The sequence below is a fragment of the Hylobates moloch genome, unplaced genomic scaffold (assembly GCF_009828535.3).
Source record: "Hylobates moloch isolate HMO894 unplaced genomic scaffold, HMol_V3 SCAFFOLD_20, whole genome shotgun sequence".
Lineage (NCBI taxonomy): Eukaryota > Metazoa > Chordata > Mammalia > Primates > Hylobatidae > Hylobates > Hylobates moloch.
Genome location: NW_026652295.1, coordinates 31,197,124 through 31,213,295, shown reverse-complemented (window position 1 = coordinate 31,213,295; position 16,172 = coordinate 31,197,124). Strand labels below are relative to the sequence as shown.

Here is a 16,172-nt window from a genome sequence, read left to right as displayed (position 1 = left end):
CTTTCCCTAGATCCATCAGAGGAATCACTGTCTCTGACAGCAATAGCCTTATGTAATGTATTGAATAATAAGACTTGAAAGTTAAAATTACCCCTTGATCCATGAGTTGCAGAATGGATGTTGCACTAGTAGGCATGAAAACAACATTCATCTCCTTGTACATCTCCATCAGAGCTCTTGGATGACTAGGTACCTTGTCAATAAGCAGTAATATTTTGAGAGGAATATTTTTGTCTGGGCAATGGGTCCCAACAATAGGCTTAAAATATTCAACCAGCTATATTTTAAACAGATGTGCTGTTATCAGGCTTTGTTGTTTCATTTACAGAGCAGAGGCAGAGTAGATTTAGCATAATTCTTAAGGGCCCTAGTATTTTTGAAGTGGTAAATGAGCACTGGCTTCAATTTAAAGGCACCAGTTGCATCAGTCCCTAGCAAGAGAGTCAGCCTGATCTTTGAAGTTTTGAAGCCAGCACTGACTTCTCTCTAACTCAGAAAATCCTAGAAGACACCTTCTTCCAATAGAAGGCTGTTTCATCTCTGTTGAAAATCTATCATTTAATGTAGCCACCTTCATCAGTGATCTTAGCTAGATCTTCTGGATAAGTTGCTACAGCTTCTATATCAGCACTTGCTACGTCATCTTGTACTTTGATATTATGAAGGTGGCTTTTTTCCTTAAGCCTCATGAATCAACCTCTGCTAAATTCAGACTTTTTTCCTGCAGCTTCCTCACATCTCTCAGCTTTCATAGAACTAAAGAGAATGAGGGCCTTTCTCTGGATTAGACTTTGGCTTAAGGGAATGTTGTGGCTGGTTTGATCTATCCAGATCACTCAAACTTTTTCCACATCAGCAATAAACTGTTTTACTTTCTTATCATTTGTATGTTCACTTGAGTAGCACTTTTAATTTCTTTCCTTCAAGACCTTTTCCTTTGCATTCACAACTTGACTAATTGTTGAAAGCAAGAGACCTAGATTTTAGCCCATCTTGGCTTTTGACATGTCTTCTTCACTAAGCTTAATCATGTCTAGCTTTTGATTTAAAGTGAGAGACAAGTGACTTTACTTAGAGGCCATTGTAGGGTTACTAATTGGCCCAATTTTAATGTTCTTGTGTTCTTAGGGAATAGGGAGGCCTGAGGAGAGGGAGAAAGAGAGGGAGGATGGCTGGTCAGTGGAGCAGTCTGAACATACGCAACATCTAACAATAAAGTTCATTATCTTATATGGATTCAGTTCATGGTGCCCCAAAACAATTACAACAGTAATATCAAACATCACTGATCACAGATCGGCATGTAATAGTAATGAAAACGTGAAATATTACAAGAATTACCAAAATATGACACAGAGACAAAGTGAGGACATGCTATTGGTGAAACGGTGCTGACAGACTTGCTTGGTGCAACCCTTCAATTTTTAAAAAACCACAATATTTGAGAAGCACAACAAAGCATAGCACAATAAAATGAGGCATTCCTGTTACCATCTCTACTCGGTTACCAGGAAAGGTAATGAGGAGCAGGTATTGACATAAGCTCAACCTTAGTGTCCTGACAACTGCAGAGAGGCCCCAAGGGAGGGAGGGGCTGTGTTTCTTCAGGGGTTGGTGTGACATGTGATTGTTTCTTCTCTCTTCTAGAGGGCCCATGCATTGACTGCAAACATTTTTCTTTCTGGAATCTGTTACCTCTTTCTTGTCTTGTCTTGGCTTTACTCTTGTCTGTAATTCCCAGTCCCCCTTCTGTCAGGCCTGTGAGCAAGCCATTTCTGCCAGCTGTGTCACCCATCAGGACATGACTCCCACGGTGACTGAGAAGTGGCTGCCAGGTTGTCGCTTGTTCTTGTCTTTCCTAAATTTCTGCCTGCAAGAAATTTCCTAAATATTTGCTCACTGCCATGATAATGAGAGCTCTGCTCTCTGCTGTCTGCTGTCCCTGTTTGAACCATACTTTCATAAGCTTTTACTACCTTCTTCTATTTCTGAAGACTGATCATGAACTAAATGTCAAATTTCTTATAATTCAATAATTAGTTTTTCAAAATTAGATAGATTTGTGAGTCACTTGTGTTTCTAATTCTGATTGAGTAGGGTAGTGGTGTTGGTGGGAAACATTGAGCTAAGAAAGGGATCAGATTCTAGAACTTTGCTTCAGTTATGACCCCCAAAGAAGACAATGTACAGGCAAGGACACTCAAAAATCATGAGTCCCCGTACTTGGTATGAGTCAGGTGCTACATAAGAATGTGAAATGAGATATGAAATAAATTTAATTTTTCATCAGCAGTGGGGCTTGGAAGTTGGGATTGTGTGCAGCAGTCTTTCCTGGCTTCTGCAATAGTCTGAGTAGTTTCACTTATTTGTGCAAGTAAATTGTTTTGCACCAGTCATGGTACCTAATGCCATAACTTAACCAAAGGGCACCACAAATATCTTCTGGTAAGTACATTGTGTTCTTTAGGGCAAAAGACAATGATTGTTAATTCCATCCAACATACCCAATTGTATAATTACCAATGGAAGTTTTATTAGAGAGTAACATTTTGGTTGCTTATAATGGACACTCTATTAGTACCATCTTAAGGGAAAAAGTTAATTTTGGGGTTCATGCAATCAGAAAGTTTCTAGGTGAATTTAGCTTCTGAAAAATGCTTAGATACTGGACACAAATGAGACTTTTTTCTCTCTTCTCTTTCAGTTCCCTCCCTCTCTCTCTCTGACCCTTCTCTCTCCCTTCTGCCCTCATTCCCTTCTCTCAGTGCACTTCTGTTTCATTCTACTATATATTTCTCTCTGACTGTTTGTCTCTTCCTTTCTCTTGAAATCTCTTTTCTATCTCTGTCTGAAAGACCTCCTCCCCATTAATATATTTGATAGCTTTTCTGTCTTTCTTTGATTTGCATTTTCCCTTATATCCATTTCTCTGAATTGCTGTTTCTTTTTCTCTCTGTGACTCTCTCTTACATATATATATATGTGTGTGTGTGTGTGTATATATATATGTGTGTGTGTGTGTGTGTGTGTGTGCATATATAATTTATTATCTGCCTCTTGGGTTGTCTCTCTGTCCACCTCTTTTCCTCCCTTCCATCTCTCTACTGGCCTGTGTGCCTCACTGCCATTTTTTCCCTGTCATTCCTTCTGTCCATTGCCTTTTTCTTTGTCTATATTTTATGTTTATGTTGTTTATTTCCCTGCATCTTTCAGTCTGTTTCTCTTTGTGTGTATGTATTTCTTTGTCTCTTGCTTGTGTTCTCTGTGTAGGTCTTTTTGAGTTCAGCTTTTTTCCTATTTGTTACCCTTATTTTCTCCTGTGGAAGTCAAACATTTCCTACATGGCTATGAAGATGGATCTCATATTTTCATCTCATCATCTGAATAGCAACAGATCAAACATGTCAGCTCCATTTTGATAATCTGACGAAAGCTTAGCTTGAGTGGCATTCCAGTTTCTCAACCAATCACTTTAGCCATGGGATGTGGGACTCTGATTAGCCAGGCCTTAGATTTGAACCCACTTCTGTGTCAGGAATACAGATTTCCTTTTTCCTAAACAAAGATGGAAAAAGAACAAGGCTGGATAGGTAATAATAATAGTGGAAATAAAAATAATAACTATCATAATCTATTATACAAAGCTCTTATATATGAAGTCTCTCCCTTTCTCTCTCTCTCTCTGTTCCTTTTCACGTTAAAAAATTCAGAAGATGCTCCCTTTAAGTATAATATATGTAGTTCTTATACAACTGAAGCTTCATTTGTTCCATTCTAAAATGAGAAAATCCCAAATTATAAAAACCTTCAACTCCAGGAACTCTAGTGATATGAATTTCTCCTTAACTGCTTTGAACATGGCTCTCATTGGTCCTATAAACTATGATGAAATAATAGACGAATCTACCTTCAATACAGGTGGAAATAATAACATAACCACAATGAAACCACAATCAACTATCACTTCTGCCCAATGTGATGAGGTATTCAAAAGGCTAGGTGAAATCTGTTGCCCGTGCTCTTTCGTGGGGATGCAATCTCTTACGGAGAAAGAACGAGTCACTAGGACACAAATGCAAAAGCAGCTGGAGTTATGTAATAGGGCACTCCTCACAAACCATCCCCAACCTGTGTCTGCTACTACTGTCTACTTTGGAGGGAGTCATCAAGGAAAATATGGTTGGCAAAATTAGGGCAGATACCAACGTCATTTGAGATTTGTCATGTCCATGTGAGTCTCTTTGGTTATGAACTTTTTCAGGCATCGATCCTCAAGAGGCTCTGTTATTAAGGTTTTCTAGTGAGGAGGCAATAGCAGTTTAGCTCTTGGAGTCCTGCCCCTATTTAAGGTTTAAATAATCAGATTGGACAGTTATGAAATACTAGATCCTACCTATCTACAACTTCAAATGTGTGGGAGTATCTTGCCTTTAGCGCCTTCCACACTTTTTAGTTTACATCACTGGTTTTATTTAATAAAAGAAATAACAGAAAGCCATCAGGGGAAGGAGGAATTATCCTTGATTTGTCACATTCTCAATTCCACATTCAGCCAGTTGGTGAATTCTATCAATTGTGAATGATAAAATACTTCTCAACTTAGTCCATTTTATTCATCTTCTTTGTAGCCACTTGACTTTAAGATACTGCCATTTTCCTCCTGAATTGTTGAAATAGCCTCCCACCTCATCGCCCTACTTCCTTCTTGATTCCTACAGTTCATTTTCCACACAACTGCTAGAAATGTTTATAAAACTTAGTCTATACCACATCTATATCATGATTAAACACCTCACATGTTTTCTTATAGCATCTAGAATTAAATCTAGATTTCTAACCTGGCTAATAAAATCTTCTGCCTGGCTAATAAAATCTTCTGTGATCTGCTCTTTGCCCATAGCACTGAGTTCACTGTCTACCTTTTAACTGTCTCATTTTATTAGTTTGGGTAACACCAGTTGCTATACGGAATAAAGATAAAAATTTCAGGGTACTAGCTAAATAGACATTCTCTTCTTATTCACATAACAGTCCATTGCCAGATTGCTAATAGTCTAGGTATTTTTCTCCATATAGTGACTCAGGGACCCAGGCCTTTCACATGTTGTGATTCTGCTCTTTTACTGGACTTTCTGCCCTCTGCTTCCAATGATGAAAGGCAAAAGAGAGAGGGTGGAGAAGGCACACTTATTACTTAATTCCTTGGTGTGCCAGCAACACACTTCACTTTCAGTCACATTTCATGGTGAGAACTAGTGATGTGACCCCACCTAGATGAAAAAGCATGAAAGTGGAGTCCTTACTTGGACTGCCATTTCTGAGAAATATCGCTAAGCAGCAGGAAAAGGAGTAAACAAATTTTGGTGGAAATCCAGCCATCTCTGCCACTGACCTCATTTCTGTTTTTTTTTTTAACATTTCAGGTTTGGTCTACATTAGGGTGGTTTCTTCTGCCCAGAATATTTCTTTTCCTGATTGTTATATGTACATTGTCTTATTTCTAGCTCCTTTATGTTATTTATGTTTCAGCTTAAATATAACCTAAGAAAAGATTTTCCTGATGACCAAATTTGGAGTTGCCACTCAGTTACTCTTTATTAAATATTAATTTTCTTCATATCAGTTATCACATTTGTGAAAGCCATATATTTAATTGTAAGACTTGGTGGTTGAACAATTATTTTTAAAAGTCAGTTGCAGTTGAGAATAATTAGAATGATTTGTAAATATATAATATGGTAAACATTTTATTTTAACTTAAGTAAATACATGTATAAGTGTATATTTGTTTGGCAGTATGTTGACATAGAACCAAGCCTTCACTTGCTGAATGTGTCGGTTGTTTAGAGTTTTAGGTTATCGTAAATGCCTAAACAACACCCGTAAAAAACTTTCTATCGTATCAAATTTTAGTTTTTTTAAAAGTTTATGAGAATTTAGAGTGAAATATTACAAAGAATTCTGAATTTAGAAACCTTTTGGATTTCACCCCATTTTCTCCATTTAAAAGTTATTTTACCAATATATAATTTAATAATATTTTATTAGACAACTTATCTTTATTATTTCCAAAGCATTTAATTGTTTAAGAACTTAAAATTTCCCTTTTAAAATTCATACTTAATTCATAATGAAATATTTACTTTCTTTAAATATATAATTACAATAACCAGTCAATAGAGATGAACAAGTTTGTGAGCAAATGCCAGCAACTTTTGGTAAACATTAAACTCAACTAATGGAAGCAGAAATATACAGGAAGGCCAAAGAACAGCTGTGAGCTATTGGCATGTCATGGGCATCAGCTTGTTTACTGAAGAAATGAAATATGCCAGTTAAACCAATAAATCGATTCAATGAAATTGTCTATTCTACCTGGTCATTTTGTTTTTCACTTAATTGATCATAATATAAACATATAATCTCTTATTTTTCTGGTTTCTGTTCACCTATTGATCTACAATTATTATCTATCACTATCATTTATTCATCTATTTATTTAGAGTATAAAATCAAAAGAGACACCTTGTCTATTTTGTTCAGCAATATTCTAAGTACCTAGAACACTGCCTGGTATACAGTAGGTGCTTAATAAATATTTGCTGGTTGACTACATGATGACTTTTCCTTCAGGAATTCACCTGTTTCTGAAATCTTTCCTCCTTTCTTGGGAATGTTTTGGTATTCCTGTGCCAATATCACACATTATTATTTTATAATATACTTAGATGTCTAGGGTGCCCTCTTCCTCATTCTTGATTTTCCTTTGCAAAATTTTCTTGGCTATTTTTGTCCATTGACACATGTATGGTGGTAGTGGTGGTAATATTTTCATAAGGCAGAATTCCATTATTATTATTCAGTATTAACTTTTGTGTTTTCCACATTTCCCTTTTATGAATATGAAATGATGTTATTTAAAATGGTATTTAAAAAAATCTTCAATATTGTATTTTCTACAGAAATACAATGCTTTATCATACAAGACCTTCAAGTCAACAATCTCGCTACATACTCTTATCAATTGCATAGTCTACCTTTCAAATTATTTTGTATATTTCCTTTGTACATAGTTATAACATCTGCTAAAAATGATAGCTTTTCTTTCTTTTCAATCTTTATGGCTTCTTCTTTTTCTGTCTCTACTGCATTGGAAGGGACATACAATAAACAGCTAGTAGATGTTATAGCTGCCATTCTTGCTTTGTTTTTGAGCCTACCTGACCTGCCAATATTGAAGTTCTTATTCTAAGGCTTTGTCTTAGGTTTTTAATGCCAGAAGCAAGAGAAAATAATTACTATCTAATTTCTATGAACCAGAGAAAACATGTCAAGTAGAGATGGGTTCTCTATGGTATCCTATTCATTACTCAAAATGTAAGTTTTATATGGATTTCAAATATAGCTAACTCTTTGATGTTGCTCAGGTCTTCCATTCTGTTCTGGTTCTCCATGAAAAAATAAAGAGACAATCAGTTACCCATTGGGACTCAGTGTGCTGAACAAAAATTCCCAAGAAGAAGATCAATTTCAGGGGCAATTGTGAGGAGGGTCTTCATGTCTCAGCCTTGAGGGTGAAGATGCTGAGGACTCCCTGTGATCAAGGTAATAAATAATCACTGAAAACAGACACGACACCAGAATCCACATTCCTACATATAGTGCCAACTAGAGGAGGAGTTCAAGTCACAATTTATTTATTTATTACAGAAGAGGGTGTTGAGTTGCCATCAAAAAGGTTTTTTATTCTGTCTGTTCAAGTGGTAGACATGGAGTATTGAATAGCTAAGGAGAACAAAATTTACTTAGTTGATTTTGAGCAGAAAGGAGTTTATTACAGACCTTAATATAGCTTAGAGAATCATCAGGACGATAGAAGGAACTGAATCAGGCAACCAAGGAAACCACCTCCACTTCTACAATCAGGAACTCACGCTGCTCAGAACAGCCATATTTGGGAAGCTCCTCCATTCAGTAAGCCCCCACGATCACCTGCTACAATCTACACCAGTAACAGACACCCTGCATGCTGCCTCTTTATATCCATGAAGTCAGTTATCAGACATGAAAATCTCTCCTAATTCTGACACAGAAAATAAGGCACCCCTACACTGGTGCCTTTTCAGGTAAAAAAAAAAAAAAAAAACAACTGTCAGCATGTCCAAACTTTACCACAATGCCTCTGATTGGCTAAATCTAAATGACATCAAATGCTATCCAGGAAATGCTCTTTTCAGTTGTACATCTTTTGCAGTACAGGAGAAATGCACCAGAAGAGGTCGAGAGGTATGTTTCATGACAATCCACTACATATGGGAATAGGGACACTCAAACCTTCTACTGCATTTTTATTAGTAACACAATTTCCAGATCCAATCTTCTGCAATGGAAACTAGAAGGAAATGGCATCATTACAGAATAGGTAATGTGCATATCAATAATTTTTAGGCCCAATAGACCTTTTCTACTTAATATACCACCAACACCAACAACAAATTTTTGTTAATCCAGTGCCAAGGAGAAATAATTGACATGCCTGTCTCTTATTCCATATTTTAAGCTATTTTTGTGGCTTGCTTTCTTTAATGAATAATAAGTTCATTATCTCTTTTTAATCTTTCAAGCCATAGGCTTTGGTTTCAGTCGAGAGAAGCCAGCATTACCACAATGTCCCTTTCAGTCTGCTGTGGCCAGGAAGTTTCCAGAAAATCACAGGGCAATCCGAGTAGCTCCTCTACAATGTGTTTTTCTCTGTGGTTTTACTTATTCCACAATATAATGTTCTTTTTGTCTCTCAATCAACTTAAGTACACTAACTCCCTATCTGTTTCTCTAACATGCAGATTTGTTCCTTCCTTAGCAATTTTCACTTATGTTCTTGCTGTGTGGAGTGGTTTGCTACGGATTTTGAATAGCTGGCTTTTTCTTAGCATTCAAGTCTCTTTTCAAATAGAGTATTTCTAGAATAACCATTTCTAGTCACTCAACCTAAAGAAGGTCCCTCAAATCACTCCCAATTACTTTTATTTTTCTCCTCAGAGAGCACTCATTATTATATGATAATCATTCTTCATTTATTTGATTTCTTTGATAGCAGCAACCTTATTTGTCTCATAAAACATTGTCTCTCTAACTTAGATTATTACATAGCCTATATTAGATAATAATATAAACAAAACCCATATAAATTAATCATTAGTACATTAATCTCCATTTTAGTCAGATGACACTGAACTAATCATATAGTAATTAATACACATGCTAAATAAGTAACTACTTCTATTTCAAGCTCTATCTCTTCTTTACCACACTATCATGCCCTAGTTTCAAATTGTGTAGCAGATTTAGCCTCCTTCCATCCCCAACCATGATCCTAGCTTTCCACACAACCATGACTCAGCCCCAACTCTACCTAATCCTTAGTGCCAAGCAGCCTCTTATTTATCATCCCTACTTGTCCTTTGAACCAGCCACACTTGGATAAGAGTTATCTGCATACCAAAGTAAAACCCAGTGTAAATAACACCTTTTCAAACACACACACACACACACACACACACACACACTTGGCTTTACAAACAAGATCCCAAACCTTTTCCTTTCATGGTTGGAAGTTTGAAATAGTGTAAATAAGCAATTCTGCTCTAATTTCCCTTCATCCTCAGTATCAAATGGAAACCAAACCAAAACAAGTCAAATTACCATAAAAGACAAAAATCTTTACATTAAAAGAGTAATTAATAATAAACACTTTAATATATTCTTTAAATAAGAGAAATCGTTGTTTCATCATGTTGGCAATCCTAGCGAAAAGCTATACTCAAAGTTTTAGAAGAAAATTATTTTTTAAAAGACTTCTTGATTTAAGCATCAAGTGTAAAAGGCAAAGCCTTGTAAAATTATAAGATTTTTATTTAAACATGAACAATTAGCCAAGAAAAGAATCCTTTCCTTATGAATATGAAATGGGGTAGAGATTATTGGAGCAACCCTTTTTCTTTATGATGAGTCATAATGAAAAAATAAACTGCAGTTTATATGGTTTGGATGTGTCCACACCCAAATCTCATCTTGAACTGTAGCTCCCATAATTCCCACCTGACTTGGGAGGGATCCAGTCAGAAGTAATTGAATCAGGGGAGTGGGACTTTCCCGTGCTGTTCTTGTAATAGTCTCACAAGATCTGATGGTTTTGTAAGTGGGAGTTCCCCTGAACAAGCTCTCTCTTGCCTGCTGTCATGTAAGACATGCTTTTGCTTCCCCTTTGCCTCCCACCATGATTGTGAGGCCCCCCCAGCCATGTGGAACTATGTGTCCATTAAACCTGTTTCCTTTATAAATTACCCAGTATTGGATATGTCTTTATTAGAAGCGTGAGGACAGACTAATACAGCAGTTATCCCACTGCAGTTTATTATGAATATCTTTTTTATTAGAATATGTTAAACATCTTCTCACACTATTAGTTTCTGTGAGGTCTGATTGTTAAAAAGAGCCTGGAACCTTCCTCCTCTTTCTCTGCCTTCATCTCTCTCCATGTGATATCTGCATATGCTGGCTCCCCTTCTTCCGCCACAAGTGGAAGCACCCTGAGGTCCTCATCAGATGCAGATGCTGGTGCCATGCTTCTTGTACAACCTGAAAATCATGAGCCAAATAAAGTTTTCTGTATTAAAAAAGAATATTTTGAATATCTAAACTGACATAATGTAATAAAACATATTTAATTTAATCCTATTATCATTTTTTCTTTCCAGTGTGTTCTTTGGGGTTAGCCAATTCCTTACCTTGAATGAGCATTCAGGAAGGCTTCATAACCTCTCTGATAACGTTTAAGTAAAAAAAGAAAGGTATTCAATTAGTCCCATTCAATAGTCACCTTTCTGTATTTTATTCAAAACTGAGGCCTCATACTCTTGCCTATTCAAGAGTGTTGCAGATGAGAAGCTCACAAACAGTGAAGGTGCAAAATTAGCTTCTTTTGTTTCTACAGCTTGTGCTTCTATTTCTTCTACTTGATATAGTTTCAGACCCCTGCGAGTTGAGGCATGAAGAGCAGAAGAGGACAGTTTTTACTTGCCTGATATTTCATGTGCTTGGATTGAATGTTCTAGGGAAAACAGATGCATAAGAAGACTCTATTGTGAACATTTTCATGAATTCTTTGAGAATCCACACTCCCCTAGTTCAGAGCCCAGTGAGGGCTACTGCATCTCCATTCTCATGGAATTCTCAGTCACTAGGCACTCTGGAATACTAGCAGCCTCTTTCTTCTATGATCTGTTTCTCTTGGAGGCTGCCTTGAGATACTAGACAAGCAGACCCCAGACCTTTCCCTTACTTTTGGTCTATGTCGATTGCCAAGGAAACATGAATCTCTTTCCTTCTGGAAGTCAGGCAAATCCTAGTGTAGCTACTTGTTCTTTTCTCTGCTTGAAAATGGTACGTGAGTGCTAGGAAGGGAAGAGTGTGGTCCCTTTAAATGATAGGGAAGGGGGGAACAGAAGTGCTGTGTAGAGGAGGGTATGGTCCCTGGCTAGGGCTCCACCCCCACAGACCTAAGTGAGAACAGGCATTTCCTGTCCAAATGTTGCATTTCCCAAGACCACTCTGGCCTGCCATGCCCCATCCTGTGCCTATAAAAACTGAGACCCTAGCAAGGCAGGGACAGAAGCTGCTGGATGTTGAGAGGGAGCACATCAGCAGAGGAACACACCCACTGGGGCTTCAGGAGCTGTAAACATTCACCCCTAGACACTGCTGTGGGATCAGAGCCTCACAGCCTGACCGTCTCTATGCTCCCCTTGAGGTCTGAGCAGCGGGCACTGGAGAAGAGAGCCACATCGCACTCCCTGCAAGGGGAACAAGGGAATTTTTTCTGTTTCAAAAACATGTAGCTAAGTTGACTCTCGGACTTCAGTATTCTTCAGCATACCCCAGGTACCAATCTACTGAATTGTCCAAACTCCGGAATATGTAAGTACATTAAACTCTCCAAGAGGTCTTTTCATAAGAAGGTTTTTAAAATTTGAAATTCATTATTCATTAAAAATATTTTTGGCTGGGCGTGGTGGCTCACACCTGTAATCCCAGCACTTTGGGAGGCTGAGGCAGGCAGATCACCTGAGGTCAGGAGTTCGAGACCAGCCTGGCCAACATGGTGAAACCCTGTCTCTACTAATATACAAAAATTAGCCAGGTGTTGTGGTGCACGCTTGTAATCCCAGCTACTTGGGAGGCTGAGGCAGGAGAATCACTTGAACCTGGGAGGCAGAGGCTGCAGTGAGATGAGATTGCACCACTGCACTACAGCCTGGGCAGCAGAATGAGACTCTGTTTAAAAAAAAAAAAAAAAATATATATATATATATATATATATTTGAGAAAACTGGTTTGTGCCAGAAGGTTTTGGAGGTACTAAAGATACAACAGAAATAAGGCAGAAAAAATTATTCCTGTCCTCATGGGACGTATATTTTAGTGGTGTAGGAACAGATCATAGACAACATTTTAAAAGGTACATTAGTGTATTAGTCGTCTGTTGTCACAACAATGCTGCATTACAAACAACACAAATCACCAGTGGCAGATAACAATATGCTTATATGTCTGGGTCAGCTAGGTGCCACTGCTAACCTTGGCCAAGCTTATTTATGTATCCAAGGTGGACTCTTCTTCACATGACTCTCATCCTCTTAGGGCCAGTGGACTTGCCTAGAAATGTCCTTATGGCAATACAGAAGCAAGCAAAATGTTAGCTCCAATACATACGCCAATTTCAAGGCCCAGAGTGTGTGACATCTGCTAACAACTCCTTGGCTGTAGAGCAACACATGGTTAGGCCTGATGTTGAGGGGCAATTCAAGTCACCCATCCATAATGGGAGAGCATAGTAAAGTTAGATTGCAAAGGCCGTGGATATAGGGAAGGATGATGAATTAGGATCATCATCATAATCTGTTACAGTCCACTTTTATTGCTACAATTTTTCATATTCTTCCAACATGAAAAATATGCTTACCCCTAATCTGGGATCTCCAGAAGTCTCATGCAATCATGGCATCAGCCATCAAGTTCAAAATCTCACAATCAGGATGCAGGTCAGAATGCAGTTCTCCTTAATCCAGAAACATACTGATAGAGCTGCAGCCCTGTCATCTCGGACAAACACTGCCACTTTAAATTCCAGCTCCCTTTCTGGCCTCATGCATTTCAAGGAAATCACTTCTCTTCTAACTACAAGTAGCCAGAAAGAGCAGACAGTAAAACACAGGTAAGACAGTTTGGGCACAGAGAAAGGTGGGGGGAAGTCTCCTGGGTAACTGCCAAACTTCACCCTCATACAACGGGCCCCAGTAAAACAGTGGGCCTTAATAAGCGCATTCCTTTCCCTTCCGGTGCACAAAGATAGGGAAGCTAAAAGAAGACTCTGGGATATGCCTGCAGCTGCAAAAAAGATGTATGGGAACAGACACACAACTCTCCCTCCCAGATAAGCACGACAAAGAGACACAGAGGCAGTCCAAGCCTCGGATAAACTCTCCCACACTGAATCCTTAAAAAACTTGGTCTATAAGAGAGTGTGCCTCTGACCTAACTCAGCCAGAAGGCGCCTCTCAGGTTTGTTTTCTCTAAAATAAGTGTGCCCTGACTGGTGGGCCACCTTGTCATGTTTCTTTCCTCTTTCTTTTCTTTTCTTTTCTTTTTTTTTTTTTTTTTTTTTTTTTGAGATGGAGTCTCACTGTGTCGACTGGAGTGCAGTGGCGCCACCTCAGCTCACCACAACCTCTGCCTTCTGGGTTCAGGTGATTCTCCTGCCTCAGCCTCCCGAATAGCTGGGACTACAGGCACATGCCACCATACCTGGCTTATTTTTGTATTTTTAGTAGAGACACATGGTTTCACTGTGTTAGCCAGGATGGTCTCCATCTCCTGATCTCATGATCCACCCGCCTCAGCCTCCCAAAGTGCTGGAATTACAGGCATGAGCCACTACGCCTGGCCTCCTCTTTCCTTAATTCTAAGACATACAAACCACAACAATAGCAACAAAGTTGTCTTTCCATCAGCACTCAACACACAGTGCTGAAACTCGGTTAAGATAATGATAGCAAACATGCCCATTCAAAAACGGAAAGAATGGGGAACTTAACAGTCACTGATCCCTAGCAATTCTGAAATCCCACTGAACAAATGCTGCCTTGCACACCGCCTCTAGGGGTGGACAATATTCCTTGATTAGCCCCTGACTCTTTTCCTTGGGTGTTTCTCATTAGTCTACCTCTCCTCAGAATTCTATGCTCTTTCCTTTGAAAAGTACTTTCTTTTCTGTTTCTGTCCTTGGCCATCTTTAAAGAGCATATAGGATGATCAGCACTTTGAACAACTTTCTCAGCCTCTTTCTTTTACATAGAGAGTTGCGGATCCATTGCTCCTTTTATATTTTAAACAATCTCAGTCTCTTTCTGTCCAGACTCTTGGCAGCTTTACCAATACAGCTGAATACAAAACATTGTGAGTTTTTTATATATTTGATCCCATGATACTCTGAATGCCAACAGCCTCACCCACAATTTTTTGGGAGATACAAAGCTCTCTCTAGACTTAATCACTTAGCACAAAAGAGCCTTGAATTAACTCTATTTAATCATATATTCATAAATATCAAGGAATATATAGTAAAGAAAAAGATTTACAATCTAAAAAAGAATATGAATGTGGAATCTTTTAGATATGGAATCTAAATAAAAGAAATCAGAGTACATCATCTAAAATTAAAACTTAATGGGTGAATTTAACAGCAGACTGGTCACAGGCAAATGCAGTAGTAGTTAACTTGAAGACAGTTTAATAGAAAGCATCTAATCTGAAGCATAGCACAAGATAAAATGAAGAAGAAAGATATCAGCATCAGAGACATGTAGGCATTATCTAATGGTCAAATATACTTACAATTGTTCATAAAAATAAGGGATAAAGAGTGCAGCAGAGAAAACAAAAAGATAATGGCAGAAAATTTTCTAAAACTGATTAAAGATGTCAAAACAGATACAAGAAACTTATCAACCTCAATCATAGACTAGTGAAATAAAACCATGTGTAAAAAAAAAAATAAATTGCTCAAAACCAAAGATAAAGAGAAAATGTTTAAATCAGCCAGAGACGAAAGTGCCTTGTCTTTGGAAAAAAAGAACAAAAAAGGTTAAGGCTGACTTTCAACAGAAACTTTGGAATCTGGAGGAAAATGGAATGAAACCTTAAAATACACTAAGAAAACTTCTACCCCTAACATAAACCTAGAATTCTAAAATCAGTAAAAACATCCTTCAACAAGAAAGCTGAGAGGATCTTTCTGTGACGGCCAAGTTGGAATAAGCCCACTATAGTCTGTATCTTACACTAATTACGATGGGAAACATCAGGCAGAATATAAAAGGCAGCTATCTGTGGACCTTGAAAAGTACACAATAGCATGAATATTGGGGAGGGAAGTCAGAACTTGAAGAAATAATAGTAAGGGAGTGAGTTGCTAGGGTTTTTCCTCTTTTGTCTCCTGGCTTTGACTTGAGGGTAACTCCAGACATGGAAGTGTGCAGTGAGAGCAGACAGAAGAAACTCCAGGAGACACCTCCTCTTTCTGGACAGATTGCAAAGGGGGTCTCCAGAGAGTGTGTGGAGCAATATTCCTTTTTAGGAACTTTACTTCTTTTTTCACTTCTAGTTCTTCCCTGAGTGTGGTCAGAATCAGGAAGCTATACTAAGGTTGTCGTGGTGGAACCATCAAAAAACTCAGAGAGAAAAATCCCAAAAGAACTAGGGAAAAGGAACTCTGTGGCCTAAGGAATATGGGGTATTTCCCTTTATATTTTTCCTCAATTTTCTCTTCCTACTTTGCCTCAAGGGAAGCCCCAGTTGTGCAGAAGCACATGACAATACTTTGAGAGAAACCAACCTTTCTGGCCAGAGGAACTGGTAAGAGGGATCTATGGGAACTGGAGAGTGTGGGAAACATCTCAGAGGAGAGAGTGAGAGAAAGGGATCCCTAATTCTATACATGAACCATCACAACTCTCAGGGTCTTGGGCTCCCCAAGCCGCACATGACGGGGACAGTTTCACACCAGTATATCAAAGACATTAGGAGCTGAACTATGATATAAATATCATGGTCCT

The 16,172-nt window shown here is 38.2% G+C and overlaps 1 protein-coding gene and 1 long non-coding RNA gene across 2 annotated transcripts in view; one reads left to right on the top strand and one right to left on the bottom strand.

The window, feature by feature from the left end:
- Positions 1 to 10,426: 10,426 nt before the first annotated feature.
- On the bottom strand, positions 10,427 to 11,203 carry LOC131382092 (uncharacterized). The gene is made up of 3 exons (XR_009211266.1): positions 11,077 to 11,203; positions 10,788 to 10,818; positions 10,427 to 10,638 (listed from the first exon to the last, which is right to left on the bottom strand). It is a non-coding gene; the product is annotated as an uncharacterized LOC131382092 (long non-coding RNA).
- A 217-nt stretch (positions 11,204 to 11,420) lies between these two features.
- LOC116460315 (HLA class II histocompatibility antigen, DQ beta 1 chain) overlaps positions 11,421 to 16,172 on the top strand; it is a 198,197-nt gene continuing 193,445 nt past the window's right edge. Inside the window, exon 1 of the mRNA XM_032141378.2 lies at positions 11,421 to 11,442. Within this exon, the coding sequence (XP_031997269.2) occupies positions 11,440 to 11,442 (3 nt within the window). The 5' untranslated portion in view covers positions 11,421 to 11,439. The remainder of the gene's footprint in view (positions 11,443 to 16,172) is intronic.